General features: G+C 44.0%; 1 protein-coding gene across 11 annotated transcripts in view; it reads left to right on the top strand.

The window, feature by feature from the left end:
• The window catches only part of DNAJC7 (DnaJ heat shock protein family (Hsp40) member C7), a 39,878-nt gene that overhangs the window by 5,979 nt on the left and 9,763 nt on the right, over positions 1–24,136 (top strand). For 5 of the 11 annotated variants that reach the window (XM_063629038.1, XM_055257249.2, XM_055257247.2 and 2 more), the window contains exons 2-9: positions 10,878–10,966; positions 13,918–14,042; positions 14,753–14,866; positions 16,254–16,328; positions 19,946–20,064; positions 20,765–20,918; positions 21,417–21,581; positions 22,406–22,497. In XM_063629038.1, the coding sequence (XP_063485108.1) occupies positions 10,878–10,966; positions 13,918–14,042; positions 14,753–14,866; positions 16,254–16,328; positions 19,946–20,064; positions 20,765–20,918; positions 21,417–21,581; positions 22,406–22,497 (933 nt within the window). Of the gene's footprint in view, positions 1–272; positions 493–10,877; positions 10,967–13,917; positions 14,043–14,752; positions 14,867–16,253; positions 16,329–19,945; positions 20,065–20,764; positions 20,919–21,416; positions 21,582–22,405; positions 22,498–24,136 lie in introns of those variants that run through there. The other 6 variants (XM_063629034.1, XM_063629035.1, XM_063629032.1 and 3 more) reach the window with 3 other exon arrangements.

Below are 24,136 nucleotides of genomic sequence, written 5' to 3'. Positions count from 1 at the left end.
TAACAGATGGCAAAGTAGATCGTCATAACTGGAGCAAAGGTAGAGTACACAGAAAGGTTCTCTCTTAGTGCTTTAGTTCAGATCCACATGTTAACTAGTGCCAGAGAAACAAGAATATTGAGAAAATACAGGGCCAAGTGAGTGGCAGTTTGCTTAGAGTCCAGTCCACTCCCAACAACCAGAACTCTGATTGGTTGAAAGCCAAGCCTTATTGTACATTCCAGCCAATCAGGGATTAGTTTAGTCATTGAAGTTTGTATTTTAAAGGTTTTGAAAAGCTGAGTACTGGGCACTTGCTTTTTCGTTCTTCAGGACTTTAGAAGATTGGAGAACAATGGTCAGCAGTTGCCTAGTTGCTTTGTGGCCTGATGCAGAGTCCCTCTGAGAGCCCATTTCTCCCTTACTGCACTAGTCTTTGGTCCCCTTTCTCCAGTGCTGAGTGATGTGGAAGTTACTCAGAGGTCGTTCCAGGCATTCTTTAAACTTTCAGAGGTAAGAACAAAATTCAAAGTGCAGTTATCCCAACAGGCTGTTCATTTTATTGGAGTGACACTGTTTTTTCTTCTCCCATTCGGATCAAAATGGCAATTCCTATGTTTCACCCTCACCATTGGTAACAATATGAGTGGTTGAGGCTTTTGAGAATGGTAATAGGAGGAATATATGACTCTCAGGTCTTATTCTGAGACCTGAAATTCTATTGGCATGTGACTTACAATTTGTGTGGGGAGGCCACATTGTCAGATAAGCAGTGTTAACCATCTCTCTTGATTCTAATATTACTTCTGGAGAGAGTGTGAGGGGCAAGCAGGACCCTCTCTTGTTTTTGGAGTTTCTGTCCTGAGAGTTCTTCCTTGGACGGTTTGCCCTGAGACAGTTAACCACCTGTTGAACTAAGGAACCAAGACAACTTTGAGAAGTAAAATACCATTGACAATCCAGGCTCCTCCCCACTCTAGTTCCCATCTCCACGCCACCCCACTCTACCCAGAAAAACTCAGGAAGCAGCCTTTATATATATATATTTTCAAAACAGAGTTTCATTCTTGTTGCCCAGGCTGGAGTGCAATGGCGCAATCTCGGCTCACTGCAGCCTCCGCCTCCCAGATTCAAGCATTTCTCCTGAGTCAGCTTCCCGAGTAGCTGGGATTATAGGCATGCACCACCGTGCCCGGCTAATTTTGTATTTTTTTTTTTTTTCTTTTTTGGTAGAGACAGGGTTTCTCCATGTTGGTCAGTCTGTTCTCGAACTCCCGACCTCAGGTGATCCGCCCACCTTGGCCTCCCAAAGTGCTGGGATTACAGGCTTGAGCCACTGCACCCAGCGTAGGAAGTATCCTCTTTCTTTCTCTCTCTCTCTCTCTCTCTCTCTTTCTTTCTTTGTGATGGAGTCTTGCTGTGTCGCCAGGCTGGAGTGTGCAATGGCACGATCTTGGCTCACTGCAATCTCCGCTTCCTGGGTTCAGGCTATCCTCCTGCCTCAGCCTCCTGAGTAGCTGGGACTATAGTTGCACGCCACCACGCCCAGCTAATTTTTTATATTTTTAGTAGAACAGGTTTCACCATGTTGGCCAGGATGGTCTTGATCTCATGACCTCAGGATCTGCCCGCCTCGGCCTCCCAAAGTGGTGGGATTACAGGCGTGAGCCACTGCGCCTGGCCAAAGCAGCCTTTTCCTTAATTGTAGTTCCTCAGTTTTAAATTTTTGACGGGTGCTGCTGTCCCTATAGTGGGAGATGTCACAGAATAGGGAACCAAGGGATGGAAAATGGTGGATTTGGGGATATGTTATGAAAACAAGCCTCTGGCTAATGCTGAAAAGCCAGTGACTTGTATCCTCAGAATGGTTTCAGAGAAGCATGTTTCTCAGAAGTAGCTTCATTGTTGGGTCTCCTCTCTCCAGGGATAAGTGAAGGTTAGGTAGATGTAATAGATTGTGACACCTCTCATTTAAGGACCTAAAATAAATTTCAAACTCACCGTTGAGACAAGTATTTCCAAGTGAATATGTTTCTGCCTGCAGTGATGGGATTTCTGTAGGGATTGAATTGGTTGCTTGCTTTTTCTTCCTTACTGAATAAGGCATAGCCAGCTGCACAGCCAGGCACAGCTTGCTGGCTGGTGTCCGTCCCTGCCTGAACAGTAGGGAGTGCTGCTGCTTTGTGTAGACAGTCTGTGACTCCTCTGGTGCATTTTGGGTCCCTTCTGACTCTGCCCATGTTAAGGCTTCCCCTTGAATGTCCACCCAGAGGACAACTTGAACGGGTATGTTAAGGAATTTTCTTCATCTTCTACCTTCTCTTTATTAGCGGAGATGTGTGGAGGGTTGTTCCAGTTGTGCTTTAAAGTGAAAACTATCTATTCTGTAGGAAATTGGGTAAAGAAAGCTGAGTAGCAGATAGCTTTGCTAAAAGATAGCAGTTGGATAGCGCTCACCTTCTATTTTTTTCTGGATGAAGCACTCAGCATAAGTACCTTGCCATATTTATAGAATTATTCCAAGTCATATATCTATGGCCGGGCGCGATGGCTCACGCCTTTAATCCCTACACTTTGGAAGGCAGAGATGGGCAGATCACTTGAGGTCAGGAGTTTGAAGACCAGCCTGGCCAACATGGCAAGACTAAAATAAACAAAAATTAGCCAGGCATGGTGGTGGGGCCCTGTAATCTCAGCTACTCAGGAGGCTGAGGCAGGAGAATCACTTGAACCTGGGAGGCAGAGGTTGCAGTGAACTGAGATCACACCACTGCACTCCAGCCTGGGCAACAAGAATGAGAGTCTATCTCAAAAAATATATATCTGGCCCGGCGCGGTGGCTCACGCCTATAATCCCCGCACTTTGGGAGGCTGAGGCGGGCGGATCATGAGGTCAGGAGATTGAGACCATCGTGGCTAACATGGTGAAACCCCGTCTCTACTAAAAATACAAAAAAATTAGCTGGGCGTGGTGGCAGGCGCCTGTAGTCACAGCTACTTGGGAGGCTGAGGCAGGAGAATGGCATGAACCTGGGAGGTGGAGCTTGCAGTGAGCCGAGATTGCACCACTACACTCCAACCTGGGTGACATAGCGAGACTTTGCCTCAAAAAAAAAAAATCTGTATCTATATATATATCTATACCTGTGACTTCCACTTATCTATGTGAAACTTAATATTGACATTTCACTCCTAGAATAGTAATTTTTTTTTTTTTTTTTTTGAGAAGGAGTCTCACTCTTGCCCAGGCTGGAGTGCAATGGCACTGTCTCGACTCACTGCAACCTCCGCCTCCTGGGTTCAAATAATTCTCCCGCCTCAGCCTCCCGAATAGGTGGGATTACAGGCACCCTCCATCATGCCCGGCTAATTTTTGTGTTTTTGTAGAGATGGGGTTTCACCATGTTGCCCAGGCTGGTCTTGGAACTTCTGACCTCAGGTGATCCACCCTCCTTGGCCTCCCAAAGTGCTGGGATTATAGACATGAGCCACCTTGCCCAGTCTAGATTTTTTTTTTTAAAAAAAGAAACTTCTTGCCGGGCACATGCCTGTGATCCCAGCTACTTGGGAGGCTGAGGCAGGAGAATCACTTGAACCCGGGAGGCGGAGGTTGCGGTGAGCTGAGATCAAGCCATTGCACTCCAGCCTGGGCAACGAGAGCAAAATTCCGTCTCAAAAAAAAAAAAAAAAAAGCAGTTTTTTCTGGCCAGGTGTGGTGGCTCATGCCTGTAATCTTAGCACTTTGGGAGGCTGAGGCGGTGGATTGCCTGAGCTCAAGAGTTTGAGACCAGCCTGGGCAACATAGTGAAACCCCGTCTCTACTAAAATACAAAAATTTAGCCGGGCACGGTGGTGCATGCCTGTAGTCCTAGCTACTAGGGAGGCTGAGGCACGAGAATCGCTTGAACCTGGGAGGTGAAGATTGCAGTGAGCCGAGATCCCACCACTGCACTCCGGCCTGGGCAATAGAATGAGACTGTCTCCAAAAAAAAAAGAAATTTTTTTCTTAAAAAAGAAACTAAATGACTTGCTTTTGGTAAGATGGAATAGAGGTTAGGCTCCTGGGCTCCTTTTACTTTATTCTGTCATGAAGGTCAGGGAGAGTGCAACATGAAACAGGCCCTGTGACATGCCATTGGGGACAAGAGGTCTCGGACCGTGGGAAGGAGGAAAGAATTTCTACTCTGACTGGCCAAGATCCCGTGGATTCTGAAGGGTGGAGGGCATTTCTAGATCAACAGGCAACTAGTAAGTTTGACTGAATAAAATAAATGGGGCACAACAATCATAGAGTAAGGCAACATTTGGGGAGTAGTAAATATAAGAGGAATGCATAAGGGATATTGACTCATTGGCAGTATAAAGTAGTATTATTAATAGCCTAAAGGAAAAGAAAGGCATCTTTTTTTCTTTTTCTTCTTTTTTGAGACAGAATCTCACTCTGTTGCCCAGCCTGGAGTGCAGTGGCGTGATCTCAGCTCACTACAAGCTCCACCTCCCAGGTTCACGCCATTCTCCTTCCACAGCCGCCTGAGTAGCTGGGATTACAGGCGCCTGCCACCACACCCGGCTAATTTTTTTTTGTACTTTTAGTAGAGATGGGGTTTCACCGTGTTAGCCAGGATGGTCTCGATCTCCTGACCTTGTGATCTGCCTGCCTCAGCCTCCCAAAGTGCTGGGATTATAGGCGTGAGCCACCGCACCTGGACTTTCTTTTTTTTTTTTTTTTGAGACGGAGTCTCGCTCTGTTGCCCAGGCTGGAGTGCAGTGGTGCAACCTTGGCTCATCACAACCTCCATCTCCTGGGTTCAAGGGATTCTCCTGCCTCAGCGTCCCGGGTAGCTGGGATTACAGGTGCATGCCACCACGCCCGGCTAATTTTTGTATTTTTAGTAGTGATGGGGTTTCACCATATTGATGAGGCTGGTCTCGAACTCCTGACCTCATGATCTGCCTACCTCGGCCTCCCAAAGTGCTGGGATTACAGGTGTGAGCCACCGTGCCCAGCCTGGTTTTGTTTTTTTTAAAGGCAGGATCTCACTCTGTCACCTAGGCTGCAGGAACATGGTTTGCTGCAGCCTCAACCTCCTGGGCTCAAGCAGCCCTTCTGCCTCAGCCTGGGATTATAGGTATGAGCCTGTAATTTCCCAAAAATTAAATAAATAAATAAAGCTCTTTTCTCAAAAAAAAAAAAAAAAAATTGGCCAGGCATGGTGGCGTGTGCCTGTAATCCCAGCTACTTGGGAGGCTGAGGTGGGAGAATTGCTTGAACCCAGGAGGTGGGGGTTGCAGTGAGCCGAGATTGCACCACTGCACTCCAGCCTGGGTAACAGAGCTGACAGGGGTGACAGAGGTCAGGAGATCGAGACCATCCTGGCTAACACGATGAAACCCCGTCTGTACTAAAAATACAAAAAAATCAGCCAGGCGTGGTTGTGGGCACCTGTAGTCCCAGCTACTCGGGAGGCTGAGGCAGGAGAATGGTGTGAACCCGGGAGGTGGAGCTTGCAGTGAGCTGAGATCGCGCCACTGCACTCTAGCCTGGGTGACAGTCAGACTGTCTCAAAAAAAAAAAAAAAAAAAAATAAATAAATAAATAAATAAATAAAGCTCTTTTCTCAAAAAAACAAATTGGCCAGGCATGGTGGCGTGTGCCTGTAATCCCAGCTACTCGGAGGCTGAGGTGGGAGAATTGCCACTGCACTCCAGCCTGGGTGACAGAGCGAGACTTCCTCTCAAAAAAAAAAAAGAAAGAAAAAAGAAAAAACAAAATCAAACCACAGTGTGGTGTGCTTTTTGTCCTATAAAATTCGGATCCACATTTCCTAGGTTACAAATGTTGCAGAATAATGAAACCATGCTAGTCTTTTTCATGCAGTGAGGTGGAATAAATTTTAAAATGATGAAGAATCTCATCCGTTTTAATAATCTGCAAATACGTGATATATCAAGCAATTCCAGAGAGAACCCAGCCATGTTAATGACATTTTTAAAACTACCACACAATTAATTCTGCATTAGTGGAGGCTGACTAAAGTTTCTGATTGATGCTTTAATTGCTAAAAGTTAGACTAGTTGACCCAACGCAGAGATCTTGCTTAAGTGTTCAACTTGGAAGTATTTAGAGAGAAAATGGAAATTTTTATAGGGCATCTAATTTGGGGCATGTTGCAATGTCAGCTATGATGTTTTAAGGTGTTTTTAATTTAGTTGAGCTGTAAATGTGCAAAGTTGGCTAGCAATCATAAGCCCAAGTTGTCTGATTTAATCACATGATGCTGAGCCCTGCTGAGACCTGTGTGATACCAAATGATTCCCTTAGCAGTGTTTGTTGGAGTAATTAGTTAGTGTCAGCATGAATGAATGCTGAATTCAGAGAGATAATATAACTACATGTCTAAAGGATATACAGATTTTAACGAACATTTATTGTAGAAGAGCAAGTTTTCAAAGCTGCAGTTTTCTTACTGGTGGGTGATTTTGTTTTTTTTGAGACAGTCTTGCTCTGTCACTCAGGCTAGAGTGCAGTGGTACAATCACAGCTCATTACAGCCTCAACCTCCTGGGCCCAAGCGATCCTCCCATCTTAGCCTCCCAAGTAGTTGGGACTACAGACATGCACCACCATGCCCAACTAATTTTTAAATTTTTGTAGAGACAGAGTCTCCCTGTGTTTTCCAGGCTGTTCTCAAACTCCTGCGCTCGAGCACTCTTCTTGTCTCTGTCTCCTAAAGCGCTGGGATTACAGGCGTGAGACATTGTGCCCAGCAAGGTTATTTTTGAAAAACAAAGAAATACATTTTAAAATAGCAAAGGAGACCACGAATGGAATGTCTTCTCTGAAGGCCAGGGCTTCCAGTGTGCTGATCCTGTTGTGAGAGATCCTCCATGCATCCAGAGAGGACAGATTTTTTGGAAAACCTTTCAGTAGCTGTTTTCATACAACTTTATTACTGTCAGTTAAAATGAAAAGACTGGATTGGTGGAGGTGGAGTCATTCCCAGCATCTCTTGGTGAATCAGAGCTGTGAAGCTTATTCTGCTTAGAAGTTGACCCAAGGATTTGGTGGGAGAACTGGATAAATTAGTTTTAATCTAAAAGCCTTGACATTAACAGGATATAGGGGAAAAAATAAACTTCTAGGACTTAGGAGACCTGTGCAGCCATCTTGGGTGCCTCACTAGCTCTTCCTCTGTTGGAAGATAGGTGAAATTATTGCCATAACCACCTCAGAAGGCCATTTGAAAATCTTGGCCAGGCGTGGTGGCTGACACCTTTAATCCTAGCACTTTGAGAGGTCTAGGCAGGCGTATCATTTGCAGTCAGGAGTTTGAGACCAGTCTGGCCAACGTGATGAAACCCCGTCTCTACTAAAAATACAAAAATTAGCTGGGCATGGTGGCACATGCCTATAATCCCAGCTACTCGGGAGGCTAAGGCGAGAGAACACTTGAACCCCAGGAGGCGGAGGCTGCAGTGAACCGAATTCATGCCACTGCACTCCAGCCTGGGCAAAAGAGTGAGACTCCATCTAAAAAAAAAAAAAAAATTGAAAATCTTCTTTGGAAATGCTTTGAAAATCTGAAACAACACTAGAAATATATTGTAGTTGTTAATAGTACCATCAGGTCAGTTATGGCCAAGTCTATATTTTGCTGTGGTATTATATTTAAGAGTTTAATCTGAATTTAATTTTGTAGCCACAGAAAATAATCTAGTTTAATTTAGTGCATTGGGAATCCTTTTTTTTTTTTTTTTAATTATCTAGGTGAAGCCAATTAATCCTAATTCTTCTTTTCTCAGTACTGGTGTGTTTCAGTAGGTGCATGTTACAACCTCACTTGGCTATCAGATGAATTGACCCTGGCAGTGAGTGAGTGACAGATGCCACCACCAGATTGCCTTCAATTCCAGTGTTAACCAGCTCTTCTCCTTCTTTTCCAGTCCCACGCCTTTGACATCTCATCCTTCAGTCCCTTTGCTGTAATGGCAACTTGAACAAGCTTCAGCCCTTTCTCAGACTTCCAGGGCAGGACTTGAATGGATTTGACCCTGGAATTGTTCCTGATGCAGCCTTGTTCAGTTCTTGCTGCTGCCATGCTGGATTCCAAAGATCCACTCTTTCCTCGACTGGTCTCGCAGGGTCAGGCCCATTGGTTAAAGCTTGTTGTGTATTTGGTGGGGAGGTTCAAAATGAAGGAGGGACTCCAGTCCACTTTGGGCATTGGACCTGGAGGCAAAAAATAAGCGTTCAGTCTAAAAGCACTAAGTGCCCATTGTTTAGGCAGCTGTTAATCAGCCACGTTTCTATGAAAATAAGTCCTTTTCATGAGGCAGTTGTGTGGGAATAGCTAATTCTGGCCTGATGCTGTGCAGTGTGAGGTTAAAAACATGGCAACTTGTCACAACACAATTCTTCTTGTTCTTTTTGCTGTGGGCTGACTCTACATTACTTGCTTTGTTTGCTCTAGAATGGAATCTACTCACCATTTACTAAAATGAAATGCATTTCTTTGGGGAGGCAGAGTCCAGTTCACTAGGTCTTGCATCTTAAAGAGAAAGGAGCCCTGTTTCCTCTATGACTAATTGTTAGGAATGTCATTTAGCTTATTTAAATACTGATTTTGGTTCTGGGGTTGAATATTATATGCGGGGGGTACTGTGTGTCTTAGTTTAAACAAATTTATACGTATTGTCCATGTCTTACATATATTGTCTATGTCTTATTCCTCGTAGTACAGATTAATTTTCAAAATAGTTAGCAGTAATTGGAGGCAAGCATTAGAGAGAAAGCTTGGCATAGTAGAAAGTGCACAAGCTTTGTATTCTGACAAATGTGGGTAACATCCTGACCTCAGGCAAGTTATTTAACCCCCAGACCTTATTTCCTCCTTTGAAAAATGGGAATAATGAAGTTCACCAGACTGTGTTTTATAGAGGATACTGTATGGAAAGTACCTGGCCTCAGTAGTTACTGGTAACTGGCCACCAAAATCATCCTTTGCATTTTTTCTAGAAGCCAGTCCTGAACTCCCCGACCTCCATAGGGGTAGTATCTTAGAAAGGAGGAGGCTAGGGGCACCTTTCAGCAGCCCTGTACATTCTTTCACTTTCGACTAACAAGCTTTATACTGCTGACACAGTGTCTCCCCAGGTACCTAGATGTCTTCATTTTCCTCAAAGATTTGTATATTCTTAGCCACTAGCCAACTGAAGAAGCTAGATCTTCTCTGATAGAGTTTGGGCCTAATGTCTTACTTTGGAATTTGCTACTCCATTTCTTCACAGCAGTTTGACTAATCGAAATCCAGTTTTGGGGAAGTCCTTTGTTCAAATCCCTTGGCATGTCTGCTCTTAAAGGATAGGCTCCTGAGAGTTTTTATAAGCACTTTGCTTAATTTAGAGTTACAGGATGGTGAATACCGTGTAGTAGGATTTCAGTTGGTTCTTTAAATCTTGCAATTGAGGGATCTTTCTAAAATCTTCTTTTCAGCATTGTGATAGTTGGTATAGACAGTTACTCAAGCAGATTTATATCCATCACATTTCACAGCTGTCAGCATTCGTAGGTCATTCCCATTTGCCTTCTCCTTCTAGCGGCCTTTTCATATTAGTAGGGCTTGCCAGGACAGTGATGGAGAAGAATGGAGAGGGAGGATCACCTCAATAAAAGGAGGGCAGCTTTGCTAGTTTGTAGTTTAAAATACGTAAGTAAATCACAAATCTCCCTAATGCAGATATCCGTAGACTCAAGCTGTAAATTGCTATACCATCACCAAGGTTTAAGAACTAGGACTTTTGCCCCCACTTCAGACAACCCCGAACTAGGTTCTTTTTTGCATGTGAACAACAGGAGAAGAAAGATGTTTCTCATAACAAAAATGATCAGGTACTTAGTTAATGTTGCAGTAATCATTTCAGTAAAGAATTATCTTTATCATTTGAGCAGTGGAATGATTTTGAGTATCTTGGTAGAGGTTACTAGTTCTTTTAAAATACTGTTGGTCATGTCTGATTTGATTCTAGGTACTTGCTCAGGAATCTAATTCCCAATTATGTAACATTGTTCCTTTAGGAAAGTATACTTTGTCTAATGGCACAGTTTCAAAAAATAGATCTTAGAGATAGGGAAAAAATTCTGCTGCACCCAGTTGCTGAATATATAAGGTACTGGAGGGAGTACAAAGGGGGCAGCAAGCACCTACATAGATGTGATGGGAAGAGGGAACACCAGTGGATGGGTGCTCCTTAATAGTATGGCACTGGCAGCCTGTACCACATATGTCCCTGTCATCCACGGTCTTAGTCTCTGCTGTCACTCAACTCCATTCCTGTCTTAAACACCAACATGCTATGCTTATAATTCTTTTGCCACCTGCCTTTGCTCTGCTTGTTCTTCCAGTGACAAATGCATAAGCCACTTTTCAGGAGATGAAATTATTAAAACTCTTGAGGATGTGACCTATTTCACATTGAGAAATAAGTTGCCCTGAATGGAGTAACCATTTTTCCTGTAAGTTTGCAAAAGAGGCAGCAGTTGTGACACTGTGGAAGGAGATAGAAAAATTCCTTGCCATGAGGGAATGTCTAAATTTGTCCTGCGGGAGGATGACTACAGGCAGAAATAGTGAGGTGAGGCAGGAACATGAGAGGGGTTTGCTTGATTTAGTTTGAATGTATCTAAGTGACAAAAAGGAGCATCTGAAGAACTTGGATTCTTTCATTAGCACCTCCTTTTGGTCCATTGGCCTATTCAACAAATCTATAATTTCCTTCAAGTATCACACTAACTTTTAGCTCAGTGTGCTGCGGGCTCTAGACCAAAGATTGCTCCTGTAAGATTACAGAGGTTATTCCCTTTGTACAGTAACATGATTCTCTTTCTCTTTCATTTTCAGGGAAGCAGAGACTTTCAAGGAACAAGGAAATGCATACTATGCCAAGAAAGATTACAATGAAGCTTATAATTATTATACAAAAGCCATAGGTGAGAAAGAACTGATACTTACGCTAGAAAACATTTACTTGCCAAATATTATTAAAAGTAGGTGCCAGTCTTGGTGGCTCACACCTGTAATCCCAGCACTTTGGGAGGCCAAAGCAGGCGGATCACTTTAGATCCAGGGTTTCAGACCAGTCTGGCCAACATGACGAAACCCTGTCTCTACTAAAAATACAAAAATCAGCTGGGCCTGGTGGCTGGCACCTGTAATCCCAGCTACTTGGGAGGCCGAGGCAGGAGAATTGCCTGAACTCGGGAGGTGGAGGTTGCAGTGAGCCAAGATTGTGCCACTGCACTCCAACCTGGGCAACAAAGCAAGACTTCATCTCAAAAAGATAAAAAAAATAGGCCAGGCACAGTGGCTCACGCTTATAATCCCAGCACTTTGGAAGGCCGAGGCAGGCAGATCACCTAAAGTCAAGAGTTTGAGACCAGCCTGGCTAACATGGTGAAACTCCATCTCTACAAAATACAAAAATTTGCTGGGCGTGGTGGTGCGTGCCTGTAATCCCAGCTACTAGGGAGGCTGAGGCAGGAGAATTGCTTGAACCCAGGAGGTGGAAGTTGCAGTGAGCTGAGATCCTGCCATTGGCACTCCAGCCTGGGGGACGACCAAAGAACTCCATCTCAAAAATTAAATTAAAACATAAAAAAAAGTAGCTTCTCTCTGAGAAGTAGCCTTTTGCCTAATGGGTTGATACTGTTACTGTATGAACTCCTTCAGGCTTAATGATCTCATGAAGGCCAGGTGTGGTGACTCATGCCTGTAATCCCAGCATTTTGGGAGGCCGAGGCAGGCGGATCACCTGAGGTCAGGAGTTCTTCTCCCCTAATTTGCTTACCCCAACTCAACATGCACATTTCATTTCAGCCTGGCCAACATGGTGAAACCCTGTCTCTAAAGATACAAAAATTAGCCAGGTGTGGTGGGCGCTTGTAATCCCAGCTACTCAGGAGGCTGAGGCAGGAGAATTGCTTGAACCTGGGAGGCAGAGGTTGTAGTGAGCCGAGATCACGCTGCTGCACTCCAGCCTGGGCAACAAGCGTGAATCTCCGTCTCAAAAAAAAAAAAAAAATCTCATGAATGATAACTTTTTTCTTTTTCTTTTCTTTTTTTTTTTTTAACTCTTTAAATTTTTTAAAATAGAGACAAGGTCTTACCATGTTGCCTCGGCTGGTCTCAAACTCCTGGGCTCAAGCGATCCTCCTGCCTTGGCCTCCCAAAGTGCTAGAATTATGGGGATGAGCCACCATGCCCAGCTGTGATAACTTCTTCTAACTGGGGTGGGTAGTTTTTCTTTTGATAAATTAAAGGCAATTCCAGAAATACTGAATGTTATGGCAAAACCCACCTAAATACGTTTCAGTCATTGCCAATTCATTTACTACCTTAGAAAATGGCCTTTGTACATAAAAGAAGTCTTAGTTATCTCCATGCTTAATTTGCCAGCATATTTTAATCCCGTGTCAGCATTCTTCTCACCTAATTTGCTTACCCCAACTCAACATGCACATTTCATTTTAATGTCTCATTATACAAAACATAGTTCATTAAGATTAATAAGCTGCCTCTCTCCTCAAAAGATAATCACTGCACTTTAAAGCTGTACCTTGTTTTGTTTTAAAACTGATTGTATCCTTGCTGCTGTCCATTTGCACAAGCAGTCAGAAATTTGGATGCAGCCTATTTATTTATTTTTGAGACAGTGTCACTGTCACCCAGGCTGGAGTGTAGTGGCACAATCTTGGCTCATTGCAACCTTCACCTCCTAGTATCAAGCGATTTTCATGCCTTAGCCACCTGAGTAGCTGGGATTACAGGTGTATGCCACTATGCTTGGGTAATTTTTTTGTATTTTAGCAGAGACAACGTTTTGCCATGTTGGTCAGGCTGGTCTCAAACTCCTGGCCTCAAGTGATCTGCCCACCTCGGCCTCCCAAAGTGCTGAGATTATAGGTGTGAGCTACCGTGCTGGCTGTGGTGTTCTAAAGAGAGTGTGTCAGGGCTGGGTGCAGTGGCTCACTCTTATAATCCCAACACTTTTGGAGGCTGAGGCAGATGGATCACTTGAGGCCAGGAGTTCAAGACCAGCCTGGCCAACGTGGCAAAACCCCATCTCAACAAAAAATACAAAAATTAGCTGGATGTGGTGGCGTGTGCCTGTGGTCCCAGCCACTGAGGAGGCTGAGGTAGGAAGATGTTTTGAGCCCAGGAGACGGAGGATGCAGTGAGCAGAGATCATGCCACTGCACTCCAGCGTGGGCAGTAGAGCCAGACTGTGCCTCAAATAAATAAATAAATAAATAAAAATACAGAAGTTAGCCAGGCGTGGTGGCGCATGCCTGTAATCCCAGCTGCTTGGCTGCTTGGGAGGCTAAGGCACGAGAATCACTTGAACCCAGGAGGCAGAGGTTACAGTGAGCCGAGATAGCACCATGGCACTGTAGCCTGTGCAACAGAGTGAGACTCTGTCTCCACGAAGAAAATAGAGTTTATAAGCGTTACAGATAGATTCCCTTAACATTGTTTGGAGGAAGATGCCCTCTAAGTTTTTTGTTTGTTTGTTTGTGTTTTGAGACAGGGTCTTCTTCTGTCGCCCAGGCTGGAGTGCAGTGATGTGCTCTTGGGTCACTGCAACCTCCGCCTCCCAGATTCAAGCAATTCTTATGCTTCAGCCTCCTGAGTAGCTGGAATTACAGGGGCCCGCCACCACGCCCAGCTATTTTTTTTTTTTTTTTTTTGTATTTTAGTAGAGATGGGGTTGTGCCATGTTGACTAGGCTGGTCTCTAACTCCTGACCTCAAGTGATCCGCCCTTCTCGGCCTCCCAAAGTGCTGGGATTATGGGCATGAGCCACTGCGCCCAGCCCCCTCTAAGTTTTCAAAGCAGGGACCTGTTCTAAACTTTGTTTTATGTTCTTCTGCCTTTCCTATAGATATGTGTCCTAAAAATGCTAGCTATTATGGTAATCGAGCAGCCACCTTGATGATGCTTGGAAGGTTCCGGGAAGCTCTTGGAGATGCACAACAGTCAGTGAGGTTGGATGACAGTTTTGTCCGGGTATGTATGTAATGGGGCTGTTTGGGGAAGGCTGGGTTGCTACAGTTGAATTTCTGTAGCCCCGTGTTTCTCAACCTTGACACTACTGACATTTGGGACCAGATTATTCTTTGTTATGGGGGACTTTACTGTGCACTGTGGGTTGTTTAGCGGCATCTCTGACTTTTAATCACCGAGTATGAGTAGCACCCCCTCTGCCCAATTGTAACAACCAAAAATGTCTCTTAACATTGCTAAATGTCCCCTGGAGGGCACACTGCCCAGGTTGAGAACTACTGCTGTAGTCATTTTCATTTTGTGTTAGTTTTGTTTGTTTGTTTGTTTTTGTTTTGGAGATGGAGTCTAGCTCTGTCGCCCAGGCTGGAGTGCAGTGGCGCAATCTCGGCTCACTACTACTTCAGCCTCCTGGGTTCAAGCAATTCTGCCTCAGCCTCCAGAGTAGCTGGGACCACAGGCATATGCCACCACACCCGGCTAATTTTTGTATTTTTAATAGAGATGGGGTTTCATCATGTTGGCCAGGCTAGTCTCAAACTCCTGACCCCAAGTGAGTGATCCACCTGCCTCAGCTTCCCAAAGTGCTGGAATTACAGGTGTGAGTCACCGCGCCTGGCCTCTGTGTTGGTTTTGTGTGGGTGTCTGTTGCTGCTGTTGATTTCTTTCCACTTGGCCAATCATGCTTCTTTTCTTCCCTCTTGGTGTTCTTTTAGGGACATCTACGAGAGGGCAAGTGCCACCTCTCTCTAGGGAATGCCATGGCAGCATGTCGCAGCTTCCAGAGAGCCCTAGAACTGGATCATAAAAATGCTCAGGCACAACAAGAGGTACGGGTCTGATCGTGTTTCTATCAAAAGAGTCAGTATGGTATATTTGGGAGGAGTGGCTACTTGAAAGTCGGAACTGAGGTCTCGTCTCACTTCTGCCATCAGCACACCTGGGTGACTTTAGGCGAGTTTCATAGCCTCTCTAAGCCTCAGCTTCCTAATCTGTAAAATGAGTTTTGAATATGATTGACAGCTTTAAAAAATCTGTGAAAATTGAAGCGTTTCTGAAATGGCTGGGGAATAGGCACATGCTTCCAGGGACTGATTTGAGTGAGGTTAAAGAATTTAAGAGTTTGGGACTTAAAGAGTTTGGGACTGAGTGAGACCCTGTCTCCACAAAAAAATTTTTTTAATTAGCCAGGCCTGGTGCCATGCACCTGTGCTCCCAGCCACTCAGGAGGCTCAGATGGGAGGATTGCTTGTGCTCAGGAGGTTGAGGCTGAGCCGTGATCGCACCACTGCACTGTAGCCTGGGCAACAGAGCAAGAACCTGTCTCAAAAAAATAAAAATAAAAAAGAATTTGAGTAAATTCAAGCCTTGATTAAATTGGTAGCAGCTAAAACATGTTTTAGTTCCATCTCCATATATAGTATGTGTCGCTTAATGACAGGCATACATTTTGTTAGGTGATTTTGTCATTGTGCAGAATCATAAAGTATACTTACACAAACCTGGGTGGCATAGCCTTCTACACACCTAGGCTATATGGCAGTGGCTTCTGGACTAAAACCTGTATAGCGTGTTACTGTCCTGAATATTGTAGGCAGCTATAACACAGTGGTAAGTATTTGTGTATCTAAACAGAAAAGGTACAGTAAAAATACGGTATTATAATCTTACAGGAGCACTGCCAATATACAGTTCAGTGTTGACCAGAGTGTATGAGTGTATATACAGTTTACCCTAGATGCATTTCAGTGAGAATCTCAAAACATATGCTCAATCCCTGGCAATGCATTGCCTTTATTTCATGTATATCAAGCATAACACTTGGGTTCCTTACTTGAAGTTCAAACTGAGGGTGAAGATTGAGTCTAGCCCTTCTGTTAAGGAGTCTTGACTGTATCTTCATCAATTTGATTTGTGAAATGTCTGTGGTTCTGATTTTCTTGAAAGAAAATCTCCTTGGGACCTCTATGAGAGGTCGAGTACCACCTCTCTTTAGGGAATGCCATGGCAGCCTGTCGCAGTTGCCAGAGAGCCCTAAAACTGGATCATAAAAATGGCCATTCACAACAGGAGGTATGCGTTCGACCCTGTCTCTATCAAAAGAGGCAGTGTGGTATATTTACTCGATTCAAATTCATCAAGGCCTTGTTAATTTTTTTGTGGTTGTTTAATCTACAGCTTCATTAAAACTTTCCTATGTCTGATTTTCCGGTGTAGTTCAAGAATGCTAATGCAGTCATGGAATATGAGAAAATAGCAGAAACAGATTTTGAGAAGCGAGATTTTCGGAAGGTACAGTACAACCATGAGATAATCTCATCTGCCCTTTGTCACAAAATTCCCATTCGTGTGTGTGTGTGATCATTAAGAGGAGTAGTATGGCACAAAAGATCTAGAATAGTAAATTATCACTTAAATTAGGCTTCTGACTTTTCGTCTTAAAAATGTTTTGTGCTAAGGTACTTATTTTCTTAATTATATTTGGCCCTATGATAAAAGGTAAAATGAGTGTGCCACTTGAGTTTGTTTCTATTGTTGATGTAAAGCACTGGCCTAATAGTGTACTTCTTAATAAAGGGAAAGCCAGCTGGAATTAAATATTAGGTTTGGATAATCCTTTTTTTTTTTTTTTTTTTTTTGAGGCCTAGTCTCACTCTGTCGCCCAGGCTGGAGCACAGTGGCTAACTGCAACCTCCACCTCCCAGGTTCAAGCGATTCTCCTGCCTCAGCCACCCTGGGATTACAGGCACATGCCACCACACCTGGCTAATTTTTGTAGTTTTGTTTTTTGTTTTTGTTTTTTTCTATTGTTATTGTTTGTTTTTTGAGGTGAAGTTTCGCTCTGTCACCCAGGCTGGAGTACAGTGGCGCGATCTTGGCTCACTGCAAGCTCCGCCTCCCGGGTTCACGCCATTCTCCTGCCTCAGCCTCCTGAGTAGCTGGGACTACAGGCGCCCACCACCACGCCCGGCTAATTTTTTGTATTTTTAGTAGAGATGGGGTTTCACCGTGTTAGCCAGGATGGTCTCGATCTCCTGACCTCATGATCCGCCCGCCTCGGCCTCCCAAAGTGCTGGGATTACAAGCGTGAGCCACCGCGCCCGGCCTCAGTAAATGTTTTGATAAGAGGATACATTAAGAATCATTCACATTCACTGATGGTCTTTTATTTGGTAATGTATATATCTGATTAACTTATGCAGAGTCCCGGCAGTAACTTATTAGCATCCCTCTTCTGTCCATTGGTTTTAATAACCACAGTTGTCTTTGTAGTGTAATTCATAAGTTTGTTTTGTTTGGCATGTGTGTGTTTGGAAAGCAGTTCTGCCTACTGTCAGTTTTCTGAGGTTTACATAGGCAAAAGCTTTGTCTTGAGAGGCAGTCTTTTGGGTTTCTTTTCTCTCTTGCCTACTCTGGAGCCAGAATCCTGAGTTTGTGACAGAATCCTCTGTTTGTGACATCCCAGCCCCCCCACTGTAGCTCATGGTGATGTCACAAATGAAGAATTATGATCCTGGCAGGGGAAGCAGATGAACTTGGAAGAAACAAAAGATCTTCTTTGCCTGCAGCTGTCCCTAGTCATGGGGAGATGGGGGGTGGGAAATGAAGCACTGACGGTCCCCATGATTAGCAGAACCAGCTCTGCATAAAACGGGGTCCTTGTGAAGGCAACAGGGTGTGGCTGCTGACATTTTGACTGACTTCTTCCTGCCCCTTCTTTCCTTTTCCATCTGAAGGGGACAGGACAGTTAGCACAACTCTACCTACCTAATGCTTAAGTTTTCATATTGTCCTTAGAACTTTCAGGACATGCTGAGCGCTGTGGCTCACGGCTGTAATCCCAGCACTTTGGGAGGCCGAGGCAGGTGGATCACCTGAGGCCGGGAGTTCGAGATCAGCCTGACCAACATGGGGAAACCCTGTCTTTACTAAAAATACAAAAAATTAGCCAGGCGTAGTGGCGCATGTCTGTAATCCCAGCTACTCAGGGGGCAAAGGCAGGAGAATTGCTTGAACCCAGGAGGCAGAGGTTGTAGTGAGCCAAGATCATGCCATTGCACTGCAGCCTGGGCAACAAGAACGAAACTCCATCTCAAAAAAAAAAAAAAAAAAACAGAAAACTTTCAGGACAGTAAACCTGTGCCACTGAAGGAGAGGCATTCCTGTCACTGCTGTGTGACACTGCAGAAAATCTTCTCAGTGAAACAGCTGGTAAGCTGGTAGTGTTTACTGACTTGCTCATATTTTTAATTTCAGTTTTGGAACAGGTGCTATTCATGGTTCAAAAACTAGAAAGTGTTGCCAGGTGCAGTGGCTCATGCTTGTAATCCCAGCACTTTGGGAGGCCAAGGCAGGAGGATCGCTTGAGGCCAGGAGTTCGAGACCAACCTGGGCAACTTATTGAGACCCTGTCTCTACAGATAATTTAAAATTTTAGCTGAGTGTGGTGACGTGTGCCTGCAGTCCCAACTACTCATGAGGCTTGGGCAGGAGAATCACTGGAGTCTGGGAGGTTGAGGCTGCAGTGAGCCATGGTTGTGCCACTAATACTCTAGCCTCAACAGCAGAGCAAGACCCCATCCCAAAAACAAACAAAGTTAGAAAGTATGAAAAATATTCAGTGATGAGTCGTCCCCTCAAACTTGTCCTCTCTCCACCCAGTTCTCACTCCCCTAAGCTAACCACTGTTCTTATGTCTTCTATTTTTTTCTTTAGTTGTGTTGTATATATATATATATAAAATAAAGAGCCTTGATTTTCTCCCTTTATTTAGCATGAAAGGTAGTATGCTTTATGGCAGTTCTGCACCTTTAAAAAAAATCACTGAATAGCTCTTGGAAGTCTTTCCATATTAGTACATGAAGAGCTTCTTCATTCTATTTTAGAACTACATAGTATTCCATTATATGAATGTCCACGTTATCTAACCAGTCTCCTGTTGATGGAATTTGAATTTTTCCGTTTGTAAGTTTTCAGAGTTTATCTCTTCCTGATCCCCATGGCCAAATTCTTAGAGGGAATAGGTGTCCCTTAACTCCAGATTTGTCCTTTGGTTCATTTATTCTTGGCATGAATGTGATTCAGCAAGGCTCTCCCAGGAGTAAATAGCAGCTAAACCAAAACTGAAAGCTCAGAGGACAAACTAGTAAAAAGAGAAAAACAGAATATATGGAGATGCTTTATGAGGCTGAAAGAGTAAATTAATCCCCACCTTTTTGTGTGTGTGAGAGCTCCTTGGCTTGTGGTTTGTATAGTGGCATGTTGGGAATAGTAATCTGATGATGTAGCCTATTTAGAGCCATTTAAAATAACTATTTTAAGGCTGGGTGTGGTGGCTCACGCCTGTAATCCTAGCACTTCGGGAGGCTGAGGAGGGCAGATCACGAGGTCAGGAGATCAAGACCATCATGGATAACATGGTGAAACCCTGTCTTTACTAAAAATACAAAAAATATTAGCTGGGCGTGGTGGTGGGTGCCTGTAGTCCCACCTACTTGGGAGGCTGAGGCAGGAGAATGGCGTAAACCCAGGAGGCAGAGGTTGCAGTGAGCCGAGATCGTGCCACTGCACTCCAGCCTGGGCGACAGAGTGAGACTCCGTCTCAAAAAAAAAAAAAAAAAAAGTGATAATATTGCCTATTTCATAAAATTGTTGTGAGGATTAAATGGGTTCATATATGAAAGTACCCAGTAAATGTTAACTGTCTTCATTATCATCAGGAATCTTTGCTGTCCTCATTTCAGTGCTTTCATTTAATGAATTAGGTATATTTTTAAACTTTGATATTACTTAACAGTGGACCCAAAGACTTCATTGAGCTTTGAGTCTGTTGCCTGTGACTAAACTAAAGTGAAGATGTTTCTGGAGTCCCTGATGAAGAGCCTTATTTGTTTTCTTCTTCCCTACAGGTTGTTTTCTGCATGGACCGTGCCCTAGAATTTGCCCCTGCCTGCCATCGCTTCAAAATCCTCAAGGCAGAATGTTTAGCAATGCTGGGTCGTTATCCAGAAGCACAGTCTGTGGCTAGGTATGCAGTCAGGCCAGTTGGACATTAAAATGCCAGATACCGTTGGACTGATGGTGTCTGGCAGCTTCACCACAGGATATGGTCCCCAGAGTAGGCCAGCTAGGGCTGATCAGACCCTCTTGGGACTTAAAGTCAAAGATTAGACCAGCTTTAAAAACCCGTAGGGTATACAGGAGTATAGTAATATAGCAGGTACTTGAGCTATATGTAAAAGAACAGATTGTGTTTTTGTGGTTTTTATTTGTAAGGTAGTCCTTTTCCTTCTGCTCCACTGGTTGGCACATTTTCTGCAAAGGGCCAGATTTTAGCCTTTGCAGGCCACAGGGTCTCTGTTGAACCAACTCAACTCTGCCATTGCAGTGCAAAGTTTGCCCTAGGTAATGGATGAACCAATGGGTGTGGCTGTTTGAATAGTGTTTTATTTACAAAAACCAGTGGCAGAAAGGATTTGGCCCTGTGGGCTGTAGTTTGCCAAACCCTGTTCTAGTTTAATAAGGATTGTAAGACACAAGATGTGTATTAAAGATAATTATAGGTGGTTTATTTGGGGAAAGTTTGGGAATAGTTCTTGGGAATCTGTCTACCTTTGCATATTTTGAATGCTAGACACATGGTCAAGGAAGAAAACTGGCCACAAATGGTAGTAATGGTGGGGACGTTCTAAAGCACAGCTCAATGTGCCCTTTTCTGACTATTGCAGTGACATTCTACGAATGGATTCCACCAATGCAGATGCTCTGTATGTACGAGGTCTTTGCCTTTATTACGAAGATTGTATTGAGAAGGCAGTTCAGTTTTTCGTACAGGCTCTCAGGATGGCTCCTGACCACGAGAAGGCCTGCATTGCCTGCAGAGTAAGTTCTAGTCACCAGACCTAACTGGGAAAGAGCTTCCTTTTGGGACCTTTAAGATGGCTAGAGTGATAGGTTTTAGAATCACAAGGAATGCGATAGCTTTTCCTCCTGCTTTGCAAGGATGCTTGGTCTTTGTTAGAGATGGTTTCAGGACTACTTTTATTTATCTAAAGGTAGATGTGATCGGATGCCTTTAATACCTAAGAGGGTTTTTTTTTGTTTTGTTTTACCCCTCAGTGAAGATCGATAATAATACTTCCCCTGGGAAGTGGAGGCAGATCCAGTAACATAGGTCTCATTGGTATTTTTGGTAACTCTTTCCTGTCCACTCTGTAGGAAGCTTGAATGAGCAACAGATAACCCAGATTGGGGGTTGGTGGGGCCCTGTGATGCTAAACTGCCGGAAGCAAAGAACTTGAAAATAGACTCTGGCCTCTCTGTGCAATGGTCTGAGGCTTTGTGGATATGAACTGATCCTCCCCTTGCTTTTTTCTGTAGAATGCCAAAGCACTCAAAGCAAAGAAAGAAGATGGGAATAAAGCATTTAAGGAAGGAAATTACAAACTAGCATATGAACTGTACACAGAAGCCCTGGGGATAGACCCCAACAATATAAAAACAAATGCTAAACTCTACTGTAATCGGGGTACGGTTAATTCCAAGGTAAGCTCTTGATCTAGATCTTGGGGCCTACAGAGATATTTTTAAGGGACATCAAAGGGTCTTGGGAAATCTGCCCAGTGAGGGTAAGCAAGATGAAAGAGGGAAAGTTGTTATGGTTAATAGCTTGTTAGGAACTCCCTTCCAAGAGGCAAGCTTTTGTCATCTCTATGGAATTTGAGGGCAGTTGGACAATTTGCAAGGATATTCTCACCTGTTCATTAAGGTCCCTTTCCTCCAGTAAGACAATGGCTAGGGGCTGTGGGATAATCTTAAGCAGCTACTGTTGCTTTTTTGTTGTTTTGCTTATGCAAGTGATCATTTATTTTTTAGGAGTGATTTGGAGGAAGAGTATGAGGCAAGTTTGTTGTTTTTCTCCAGTGTAATTGATGGTCACCATGCATGGTTGAAAATGGCCTGAGTGCTTTTGTGGCCCTACACAACATCAGAAACAAAAAGTAGACTCCTTGCCCTTGCAGAATTCTAGCAGTTAAAAATCAGAGTGATTTCTGATCCCTCTAGGTGACCTCTGGAAAAAAGGAGGGCAGGAACCAGCCTTACTATTTTCATGTTTTCATTGGGCACTAACATGGAATGGTAAAGGTAGTTTATCCTTGAAGACAGATGTGCCTAGCTTGTATCATATACAAGAGAAATCAATTTTGAAGTTGCTGTTCATAGCCCTGGTGACAAAGAACTAGAACTTAATATGACATTTAGGGGGCCAGCATGACTGATCCTCTTAGAGTTTTGAAGCCATGCTCACAGCTTCTGGGCTCCCTCAGTCACCAAAGATGTGAAGTATGATTGCTCTCTCTCTCCTGAAGCTTAGGAAACTAGATGATGCAATAGAAGACTGCACAAATGCAGTGAAGCTTGATGACACTTACATAAAAGCCTACTTGAGAAGAGCTCAGTGGTAAGTGCCTCTGGTGGGTGGGGGGAAGAGGGAGTTGCTGCTGGCCTCAGGGGAATTGCCTTGCGGATGACGAAGCAGACCCAGAGATGTTGTGAGGTCATTTGGTCCTTCCCCCTGCCTCTAGGTGGGATTGTTCCAGCCCTAGACTATCTTTATAGACCTCCAGCGGAGGAGATTGCACAAGCTCCCTCAGTCTCCCATGCCTGTGTCTAACGCCCCTCACGGTCAGTAAGTTTCCTCTGATGCCTGACCCAAATTCCTTTTGTTAAAGTTTAAATCCATTTCCTTTGGAGATTTTATTTTGTGTTGTACACTTATGCTCTAACTTGGCACAGTGCTTGACACATAGGTGCTCACTGAATAAATGTTTTGTTGAATGAATGTATGGTGCTTGGAAGAGAAAGCAACTCTTAGAGACAGTTGAGAGTTGTATTTCATCCTGTTTGTTTTGGGTGAGGGAAGACAATCTTAGAGTTGGAAGAGATGTAATCCGGCTCAGCCTCCCAGGATAAAGGAACTTCCTTTTGAAATACCCTAGATGGCTACTCTCTGCTTGAGTGTTTTGAGTGGAGGGCACTCTGTGTCTGACAGGGTGATTATGAGCCAGGATGTGCCTACCTCTAATGCTCACATTTGCCCCAGAGTCAGGGTGCTCCCTGGCATAGTTGCTCCTCTTACTCTTAGGCCCACCAGCTGATTTTCTTCAGATAGGAACAGGGCTAGGAGAAACCTTTCTCAGAAATCCACTTCTTCCGATTTCAGATTATTCTCTAGGCGGAGAAGAACTTCCCGTCTTTAAAGTTCTTAAAGAAGATGTATTTGTTGTATACTAATCCTCCAGCACCTGCTCCACTCCTTATTATAAAATGTCATATCCAAAGAACAGATGCTGTCACTGATGCCTGATGAGCCAGTAGTTTAAGCTTCCTTGTCTCATCAGTGGTACAGAATATCTCATGGACTGCCTCCCACTTAGTTTTCTCAAAATTATCTCACTTAAAATAGGAAAACTGCTGCTGTGTGTGTTGCTTTTTTTAAAAGTGAATTTCTAAGTTGATGACTAAGTCTGTCCAACAGAAACATACAGGGAATTATAACTTCTGTGAGACCTACTGTCAGTCATTCCATCTTTGCAAACCACTGGCACACAGAAGCAGAAGCTTTGGAAGACAAAAAAAGCACCCTTTGATTCAGCCAAAGACTGGCTTTAACAGACGCAAAATGCTATATACATGAAGGTGTTTGCTGCAATTTTATCTATAATAGCAAAAAAAAAAAGGCGGGGGGAGAATCACCTACATGTCCAGTAGGAAGGGGGTGGCTAGATACTTGATACTGCATGAACTTAATGGAATGCTCTGTATATGGAATGCCAGGGGATGGGAAGAGAAGAGAAAAATCGTTTTGTTTTGTTTTTTGGGATGGAGTCTCACTATGTTGCTCAGGCTGGAGTGCAGTGGAGCCGTCTTGGCTCACTGCAACCTCCACCTCCTGAGTTCAAGCAAATTTCCTGCTTCAGCCTCCGAAGTAGCTGAGATTACCGGCACACGCCACCACACCCAGCTAATTTTTGTATTTTTAGTGCAGACGGGGTTTCATCATGTTGGCCAGGCTGTTCTCAAACTCCTGATTACAAGTG

The sequence above is a fragment of the Symphalangus syndactylus genome, chromosome 20 (genome assembly GCF_028878055.3).
Source record: "Symphalangus syndactylus isolate Jambi chromosome 20, NHGRI_mSymSyn1-v2.1_pri, whole genome shotgun sequence".
Taxonomy (NCBI): Eukaryota; Metazoa; Chordata; class Mammalia; order Primates; family Hylobatidae; genus Symphalangus; species Symphalangus syndactylus.
Note: the sequence above shows the minus strand (reverse complement) of the source record. Positions and strands in the feature narration are given on the sequence as shown.